This window comes from Raphanus sativus, chromosome 6 (assembly GCF_000801105.2).
Source record: "Raphanus sativus cultivar WK10039 chromosome 6, ASM80110v3, whole genome shotgun sequence".
NCBI classification, from domain to species: domain Eukaryota; kingdom Viridiplantae; phylum Streptophyta; class Magnoliopsida; order Brassicales; family Brassicaceae; genus Raphanus; species Raphanus sativus.
This window is the reverse complement of record NC_079516.1, coordinates 31,698,529-31,708,863: the sequence shown is the minus strand read 5'-3', so window position 1 is coordinate 31,708,863 and position 10,335 is coordinate 31,698,529. Positions and strand designations below refer to the sequence as shown.

Genomic DNA, 10,335 nt, shown 5'->3' with positions numbered 1-10,335 from the left:
GTAGGCAGCCTTCCTTAAGGTCCAGTCTCAAGTCTTAATAAAACCTTTCCGCATTTATTTGATCACTTGTCGTTGGTTGTCGCAGAGAATCCGGACCTTCAGGGAAAGTTAGGTTTACTTAGCTTTCCTCCGATTTACTTAATAAAAATCGACAGTGCGAATTTCGGTTCCCACAATCTAGAGGCCTAGATCTAACCCTACTACCTATGGGAGAGGGATCTAGGGTTTTTGTAGGGGTTTCACCGGACATCGTCGAAGATGATCTAAGAGAAGAAGAAAAGAGGAAGGAAAAGAGGGCTACCTGTTGAAAGCGAGGGAAAATATCAGAGAGAGGAAGCCGACGAGAGAGAATCTTGAGGAGGAATGAAGAAGAAATGAGAGAAAGAAGCTTTGGCAACCACGCGCCTCGTGTGAATCGCCACGCGACCAAATGAGCGCCAAACGGAGAAACTTAACCGTCGTTGGTCTTTTTCGCGAATCCCACTCCATTCAAGCTATCTCATGTGCAGGGCCCGTATACCTACAGTATTCGAAAGGGGACGTCCTATCCCATTTCTTCATTTGAAAACAAGTTATGGCAAATATCTGAATGTCCCCGGGGGATTATGACATTTAGAGCGTCATAAAGTCATTGCTTCAGTCATTAACAAGGGTCCTGGCCTAATTCAACGCAAGAAGACAAGGTACCGAAGACTCCGTCCAAAGAGAAAATTACCAAGGTTCAAGGATACACGTTATCCCTTGATCTCCACGAGCAAATCAAGGAATAAGGGGCATACTGTTGGGGAAAAATATCCAGACATAAGTTTTCTCCAGCTTCCGGATAGGTCCTCGACTTCCGGACCCTTGCTCAAGAAGAAACCAGGGACCAACCCTTGCCATAGGTCCGACCCCCTTGAATGGACCGACCCTTGAAGCAAAATAGAAGTTTTTCGACTAAGGGGAAACTTCCATTTTTCCGATTATGGAAGAGTTCCTTTACATCCAGCTGACATCTGCATCTATAAAAGGGGAGCCCAAACCCTAGAACAAGGGATCAAATTTTCTAGACTAAGAGATTAGAGTTTAGGTTGCTAGAACAAAGGTTTATACACCAAATCGTTGTAGTCCCCATACGAATACTCAATAAACATCTCTTCTAGTCTAAATCTCTTGCTTTCATACAAACTCTTCTAGTGTTCCGTATTACTTAAACGACCCCACACAAAAATACCATAACAAATGTTGCAAGTAAGGGAAAAGGCCTACCCAAAGCATGATCAGAAGCCCTCAAAGCCAAATATGAACGTTCGCGATGAGTCCTTCCATCCCAAGTCAGCTAAGGAGAGTAGCAATCTAGGCAGGGGCATATATCAAAACCGCCCTTTGACAAGGTCCGAAGGAATGTTGGTATCCACATGGCCCGATATCTCTCATCTTGCAATAACAAAGCTGGAGCTGATCGGTGTTCTACAACAAATGGGTCCACAAGTCAAGTGGCCCCCTAAGATGAAGGCCTCAGAGGCTAACCGAAATCCAAAACGGTGGTGCGAATTCCATAGTGATCATGGCCACACTACGGAGGATTGTATAGCCTTGAAGATAGAAGTCGCCGACCTTCTCAAGAAAGGTCACCTGAGGGGGCATGACGTACAACTGCAAAGTACTGTAATCAGATGCTGACGGCTGATATGTAGGGAGAAAATGTGCGAAAAAACCAGTTAGCACCAAAAATTTAATACTTATCCAGACGTGGAAAGTAGTGTGTCTGGTGTGAAGTCGCTCCGCAAGGCAGGCCCAGGCCAGAACACCGTAAGTCTGAGCATGACCTTTTCTGCAGAAAGGTAGAGTGCATCATTGAGATTCATGAGAGTGGCCTATACCTCCGGGTGGCAGAGTGCGGTTTCTTAATAACAAGATCGGTAGTGGTTCCCCAATGGGGAGCAGAATACGATCATAAACCTCCCATAATGCATACGGCCTCAGTGTCTATGACGAACATCCGGGTTTAATACGGCCTCAGGGTCTATAACGACCTCCGGGTTCAGTACGGCCTCAGGGTCTACAAAGAACCTCCAGATTCAATACAGCCTCCGGGTCTGTAAGGAATCTCTGGATTCAAGATCACCTAAGGGTTGATCAGGGACATTCGGGTCTAACTGATCTTCGGGTCTAATAAGAACCTTAGGGTTCAAGGATCTTTGAATCCAAATACCAACCTTCGGGCTTGCCAAGGACCTCAGGGTTCAAAGGCATAAACCTCCGGGTTCGAGGTATCCCTCGGGTTTAATCAAAGTCATAGGATCTAAAGATTAAACCTCAATACTCGGAAACCTCAGGGTTCAATGAGCAAACCTTCGGGTTCAATAAAACGGCCTTCGGGCCTAGGTAAGGAACCTCAGGGTTCAAGTCCTTAAGAACTTCCGGGTTCTAGGGCTTAAGAACCCCAGGGTTCAAACCAAGCTAGAACTCTAGGGTTTCATGCGAGGATCTTTCATTTCAAAACTAAAACTCAGGTTTTTTAATACTGGATTACAAGGTCTAACGCTTCTCTAATTATTTCAGGGTTCAGTCAGTTTACTAAAGGATCCAGGTCCTAGACTCTGATATCCTTCCAAGGGGTCGGCTCTTACAAGCTCCAGCCCTTCCAAGGGTCCATCCCTACCTACGCGTCCACCCAGACGTCCTTGCGTTCTGGAGATACGAAGTTTGCTCAACGAGGTCTGAACCTCTAGGCCGTCAATGTAGCAATAGGATCTTCATCCTAGACTCTAAGAATCCGCCTAGAAGATTACGTTCTTTCCAAAAGAAACATGTGCTCAAAGGCCTTATGAACCACTCCGATCAAGAGATAGTTTTAGAGAGTTATGAAGGTGTGGGTCTAGAAATACAGCAGAAGAAGGCGAAAACGATAAGTATTATTCAACGATAGTACCATCGAAATCCAAGGAACGTCGAGAAAAGCGTAAGAAGAACATTATCTTGGCAAAGACAGACCACGCAGGGCCATTATTACAAGAAAAAGTTCAAGTATCCTCTAAGATCTGCCACGCCTAGATGAAGGAATAGCCGGCTCGTATTCGAAAGAGGGAGGATCGGTACCCTTGAATTCCGCCTCAGCCAAAACCACCGTCTTATACTGAGAAAACTCCTTGGATAAGTTCCATTTGTGGGCCTGCCCTTTGAGCCATTCCCTCATCACCTCCCAACGGGCGACAATCCTCGCACCATTCACAACCATAGTCATCATATTTTTCGAAGTCTCCGCCTCTGCTCGAAGTTCAACGATAGTCTTCTCCAACTCTTGCTTCTCTCGGCTCAATTGAAGCGACTCGGCTGAAGCAGTTTCTACTGAACCCTCGATGGCTCGGATCCTAGCTTGAAGGTTCCACAGCTCGAGTTCCTTCGCGACACGCCTACTGTTCTGTTCGGATAACTGTCGGGAAAGTTATGAAATCTTGTCTGGATTCATAGACGAATCTTCCCCCACTATTCGGTCCTTCAGGTGATGCAAATGAGAGAGAACCTGCGTAAGAAAACAAGCCTCATAAACCGCAGATTCATAATATAAGGTCTTAATTACACCTCACCTGAAAAAGTTCACCTTGAACCTGCTGGATAATCCCTGAGGGGTCCTTGTCCAGAGGAAGAGCCTGCATCCGTGCAAACACGTTTGCATTCAAATCGGCCAGCACACCAGATAATCCTCCGGATGAGTACCCGGTCAGCGACGGCCGTTGCGATCGTGTGCTTACACCTTCCCTAGTCTTTCCGCCTTGAGATAGGGAGGAATCGTCACTCCTCCTTATCATCTTACGTTTATTCCTGGCGGTTGTGGTTCTATCGCCAGAAGCGTTTCTGCTGGACGAATCCCTCCTTGCCGATATAACATATGTGGCCTTTTTAAAAGCTATCATCGGATCGTCTGGGCCTTATTCTCTTGTGCCTTCTAATGAGGAATATTCCGCAATCAATTACATGGAAAGGGAATACATATAAGTTGCAAAGGATTAAACTACCCCATAGCTTGCTACGACACAACACCTCCAAACTAAGAAGATGGGTTACACGGCGTCGCTCAAGGGGAAGCTTCCGTGCCTGGAGGACATTGTCCTCACCTTCGATAGGAGCAGAATGAGTCCCCTCTGGAAAAGAAAAGGATTGTAAGTCAAACAGGCTCTATTATCAGAACTCGTAGAAAGAGTATCTACTAAACCTCCTACCTACGAAGTTCCATCGGTAGTGAGATCCCGGGAGAGTCATGAAGACATATCTTTCTGGCCATTTTTTCCCAAAAGCCAATCCCTTACGGTCGGTCTTGGGAAGCTCCTCAACTATGGGAAGCCCAGATCTTGGACGAAGATGAAAATGCCCTTCATGTCAATTAATCGGAGCCAAATGATAGGCGAAGAGTACCTCACTAACTCTCAAGGCCAGGCCCTCTTCGTATCCGAGATTTTGGATGGCTATAAGGATGCGCAAGGCCGGAGGATTAAGCTGAGATGGATAGATATGGAAATAGTCGCAGAGGCTTACTATCAACGACATCACATCATCTCTGAAGCCAGATTCAAAGAAAGCTTCATAAATAGCGATCTCCTCGGGCATACCACTGGAAGCATGCTCCGGCGATCTGGGAATGCGAAGAAAAACAGAAGAAGGGAGCAAATACTTCTTTCGCCAATCGCGCAGCCGTCTTCTCTAACCGTTGATGCAGGACCGACCTGCGGAGATCCCGAGGAAACAAACGATAAGGGAGCTAAGGTAAGAGGATCTTGCACATCTTTACCATGGCGTGACGGTGGGCTGCTGGAACTGGACGACGAGGAGTCTGCTCTCCTCTCCGATTCGCTTGCTTCTGCCATCAGAGAGTTGCGGGGGATTAGCACGCAAAATAGCAAAATCCGAAGATAAGGATAGGAAGATGCTACGACAACACGAAGACGAGAGTATATATATATAAAAAGAGCCGTTGAGCATCTTCTCGGGAAATTCGCCGATCCAGGATCTCGGAACTTCCAAGACTGGGCGTGGGAAATTCAAATTCAAAGAGCCCGCTCCCCATATCTCTCGGAGTAATGACGCGATCTCCAAAAGGAAAGTAGATCCGAAAGAAAAATTGGAGCGACCATGGATAATCCGAAGAAACTCTTGATATTTGGGCCGAAAAGTTAAAGGCCTCATAAAATCATTGCTTCAGTCACCAGCAAAGGTACCGGTCTAAATCAACGAAAGAAGGCAAGGTACCCAAGGAAGACTCCGTCCTAAGAGAAAACTACCAATATCCAAGAATACACATTATCCCTTGATTTCCACCAGCAAATCAAGCAAAAGAGGCAAACTGTTGGGGAAAAATATCCAGACATAAGTTTTCTCCAGCTTCTGGATAGGTCCTCGACTTCCGGACCCTTGCTCAAGAAGAAACCAGGGACCAACCCCTGTCATAGGTCCGACCCCCTTGATTGGATCGACCCTTGAAGCAAAATAGAAGTTTTCCGCTTAAGGGGAAACTTCTATTTTTCCGATTATGGAAGAGTTCCATTACTTGAAGCCGACGTCTACACCTTTAAAAGGGGAGCCCAAACCCTAGAACAAGTGATCGACTTTTATAGACTAAGAGATTAGGGTTTAGGTGGCTAGAACAAAGGTTTATACACCAAATCGTTGTAGTCCCCATACGCATATTCAAAAAATATCTCTTCTAGTGTAAATCTCTTGCTTTCATACAATCTCTTCTAGTGTTTCGTAGTACTCAAACGACCCTACACAAAAATACCATAACAACGTCGAATAGCTTGTCAATATGAGGCAAAGGGAATGGGTCTTTAGGACAGGACTTGTTAAGGTCTGTGAAGTCGATACAGACTCTACACTTCCCATTCTTCTTCCTCACGACCACCACATTAGCTAGCCATTCCGGGTATTGTACTTCCCGTATGAATCTGGCATCAAGTATATTCTTGACCTCTTCATTGATAATTTCATCCCTTTCAGGGGCGAACTTCCTCCTTTTCTACCTGACATGGGGATGCATTGGATCCACTTGAAGTTGATGCATGATAACGTCGGGATCAAGTCCAGGCATGTCCTCATGGGACCAAGCAAAGCAGTCGGAGTTAGACCTCAAGAAGTCGACCAATCTCCTTCTTACCCCTTCTGGGAGCTTGGAGCCTATCTTCAAGCTCATCCATCTCCTCCACTTCCGGCTCTTCGGTATGCGGGGCCGGAAGCTTCTTCTGTAATTGCTATAAGACCTGAGTCTTTCCTTTTAGGGTAGTCTAGTAGCAAGACCTGGAATTTTCGTTATCTCTCTTGACCTCTTTAATGCCCCAGGGAGTTGGAAACTTAACCAGTTAATGCAGAGTCGAAGGCACGGCTCCCATGCGTGGCTCCAAGGCCTTCCTAGTATCACATTATACAACGAAGGACAGTCGACGACTAGAAATTTTGTGGCCTGATTTATTCCCTCGGCATATACGGGGAGAAGGACCTCTTCTAAGGTTTGCTTTACCTCTCCACTGAAGCATACAAGAGGGGTCGCCTTTCTCGTTAGGGCCTTAGGTTCCAGCCCTAGATCGGCGTAGGCTGAGTGGAAGATAATGTTACTGGAGCTCCCATTGTCCACCAGTATTCGCTTGACCAAGCAGTTCGCTATGGTAAGTGAAATAACAAGGGCGTCGTGGTGAGGAGCTAGGACCCTCTCCTGTTCTCTTGCAGTGAAGCTGATCTCATCTGTTCCTAGGAGTAAGCGCTTAGGACCCTCGGCCTCTTGGCTGTTCCTGCCATTGCGAGTACTTCTCTTGGCAGCAGCACTGCTGATTCCACTTACTTCCGATCCACCTGGGATGACATGGATCACCCGGTCTTGTTGTGGTGGAAACGCGGGAGCCGCTTCGGTAGGAAGACCGGGACCTTCTTTATTCAGAAGGTTCTTGGCCTTATCCGAGAGGAACTCTCTCAGGTGGCCTTTCTTGAGAAGCTCGGCGACTTCTATCTTCAGGGCTATACAATCCTCCATAGTGTGGCCATGATCGCTATGGAATTCACACCACTGTTTAGGATTTCGGTTAGCCTCAGAGGCCTTCATCTTAGGGTGTCGTAGAACACCGATCAGCTCCGGCTTTGTTATTGCAAGATGAGAGATATCAGGCCATGTGGATACCATCATTCCTTCGGATCTAGGCAAAGGACGGTTTTGATATCTGCCCCTGCCTGGATTGCTAGTCTCCTTAGCTGACTTGGGATGGAAGGACTCATCGCGATCGTTCCTAGTTGGCTTTGAGGACTTCTGATCGTGCTTTGGGTAAGCCTTTGCTCTACTTGCAACATCTTCTTCCCATCTTACTTGAGCCCAAGGGCGAGACAATACATCTTCCATAGTCCTGCACTTGTATTTAGTCAGCTCTTTATAGAGATCTCCCTCCGGGAGTAGGCCCTGTTGGGGAAAAATAATCCATGAGGAGATTTCCCCAGCTTCCGGCTTTCAGGGTCCGACCCCTGTCAGGGTCCGACCCCTGTCAAGGTCTGACCCCTGCCCCAGTTTCAAGGTTCCGGGCCAGATAATTAATCCTGCCTCTGAGTAAAAAGGAAAACTTCAAGATAAAGGTAAACATTCATATTTATCATAATATGGTCAAATCTCCTTAAATCAAGGAGAAGAGAGAGGAAGTATTCCAATACATGGAGCCGCCTTTAATAAAAAAGAAAATATTCTATTATCTAAGGATAAAGTGAATATTTCCAAATACTAGAGAGGAGGCACAACTTCTAATATAAATAAAGGATTAATAAACCCTAAAGGGGAGGGGCACATAGATCCCAAGTTCTACAGCCGCCAAGTCAATATCTCACACCTAGAAGACCTTCCACTTGGATTCGCCTATAATAGGTTGATCCCGACGATTACTATCAGCTAGATGGGGCTCTATACTCATTGTTGCACGTCCACAGTAGAGGAAGACGTCCATCTACAGAAGACATAAACCCCATAGTCAATTCGACGGCTACCAAGGAGTGAATTCACTTAAAAGACTATCTTCACTGACATGTCTATTGGAGGACGAATCCCTGCGATCATTGATAGTGCTCAAATTACCCTGTAGAGCTTACTCTCTCAAATAAGAGGTACAGCTGTAGTATTTAGGGATCGAATCACGAGGAGTTAGGGAACCAATTAAATGTAATTAATTAATCAATCCTAGGTGAAGTTGGTTTTAATGATGAAATGTAAACAACAATTCCTAAAGTGAGCAAGGTAATTGCTCTAACTAACAATATGATGGTTGTTTAAATGATAATGAAGAGTGCTAGACTTAGGGTTTTTATTCAGGAATGGAGATTATAATATCTATAAATGCCTAACAAGTTGCTTGCATGATACTATAAAACTCAGTCGCTTAACTCTCAGTGATGTCTCACTGGTTAAATAATCTAGATCTCTGGCCTCAACTGTCGTATGTTGACACAGAAAAAGAGTCGATCGATATCTTTTAGAGATATCGAGCGATACACCTTTCGCTCGGCGATTGATTCACCTGTAGGAATATCGATCGACAGCTTCTATATATGCCTAGGCGCGAGCCGATAATGAACACTAGATCTCAAGGAGGGCGGTTAGCTCTTCTCCAAGGAGATACTAGTTCAAACATATAATTCAAGATATCAAAGATCCTAGTGATCTATGCTCTAGTTAGCTACTGTAGAACAAGCTTAGGGTGTAATATATTTGATGAATATCACAACTTAGCAATTATAGTTTGGGGCTAATCCCACAGACCTATTTAAACCCTAGATCTAACAAGTAGACTACTCAGACATAGCTAAGCAATTCATAATAATAGATGGATAAAAGAATTGCATAGATAAGGAGTAGAATAACAAATGGAGTTCACAAATCTCTCCAATCTCTCAAAACATATAAAACTCTAGTCTCTCTCTCACACTCTCTGTTTTGCCTCTCAAGACTTGTGTTTCTTAGACTCTTCAAAGCTTGCCGTCAAAAACACTTAGCAGGAATATTTAAGCATTTCCATTATGTTAAAAACTCGTCAGGGGCAATCTCGTAATTTGGTGAAATCTTGGTGAAGTAGTCGGCTAAACCATTTCGTCCTCGATATCGATCGACAACACTAGATGTGTATCGATCGATTATAATCTTTTAAAACGTGGATCTTCTCAGCTACATCGATCGACAACTCTGGATGAGTATCGATCGATTCTTATCACAATGTTGACCTCCGACTTGGTCTTGAATGGTCAACTCGGGTGTATTATCTCTTGTACTCCAAAATGCTCCAAAAACATCACTTTATCACGAAACGCTCCTGAACCTGAAAACATACCTAACAGGCTAGAAAACACATTAGTTATATAATAAAATACTAGTATACCATGGTAGAAAACGGGTGAAATCCATGGTATATCAACTCCCCCAGGCTTACTCCTTTGCTTGTCCTCAAGCAAAAACCAGTAGTCTTTGGAAAAGGTTTCAAAACAGTAGGAACTCAAAGATTCAAAATATTGAAGTCATCACTCAATGGGTTTGCAATTCATATCTAGACATCCTAATCACAGAAGTTCATTATGCCTTATCCTAGCTTAGCAACCAAATTCATCTAGTCAACAACTTAGCAAATCTTATCTGACATTCCCCTCTACTAACCTCATTTCTTAACATAAAATAAAAGTGCAGGCTTTACCTAGGGAGTATCGATCAAAGGACACATGGACTCAACTCAAACAAGTATCTGAACACACAGGTAGTCTTCTCTGATCCCTTTCTCCCCTCATCTCTCTTCTCTGAATCTCCTATTAGTTTCAATTTCAACAGGTTTCGATGCCACAAAGGTCATCTAGTCTATCTCATTGACATTTGCATTTGTAGCTCATACATTTTGACAAAGTGTAGCGAATACTAAGGTCGCAGGTAATTTGCCTATCCCTCGTTTCCACAATGTGTGATCATCCCTGAGATTTAGAATACTGGGGTCGCAGGAGACACTCCTACCCCTCTGCCTCTCAAGAAATCATTTCAATCTGTTATACCATAAAACTTAGATCTTTGAGATACCGAAGAGAGAGAAGGAAGGGAACCAGAAACACAAATACTTTTTATCTTCCAGACTTGTAAAAGGATTCCGATCCAGTGATTTCCAAACCCCAAGACAAGCAAATAAAGTCAGTATTAGTGTTGGAGGTCATCTTTGGTTCCTTCAAACAATCTCAGCTAGTGTATATAGGTGATAGGTTTATCCACTTTAGCATCTTTAGTACTATCTGCAATCAGTAAATCTAGAATGGTGTTAAAGAGTGATTAGACAATCAAATATAAACCTATATCAATGTCCCTATTTAATA

The 10,335-nt window shown here is 44.4% G+C and overlaps 1 protein-coding gene across 1 annotated transcript; it reads right to left on the bottom strand.

Moving 5' to 3' along the window:
- Positions 1–6,324: 6,324 nt before the first annotated feature.
- On the bottom strand, positions 6,325–7,357 carry LOC108831692 (uncharacterized). Its single transcript, XM_056987257.1, has 2 exons — positions 6,491–7,357; positions 6,325–6,381 (listed from the first exon to the last, which is right to left on the bottom strand). The coding sequence occupies exons 1-2, from the start codon at positions 7,355–7,357 to the stop codon at positions 6,325–6,327; spliced, it is 924 nt and encodes a 307-aa protein (XP_056843237.1).
- Between the last annotated feature and the right edge of the window lie 2,978 nt (positions 7,358–10,335).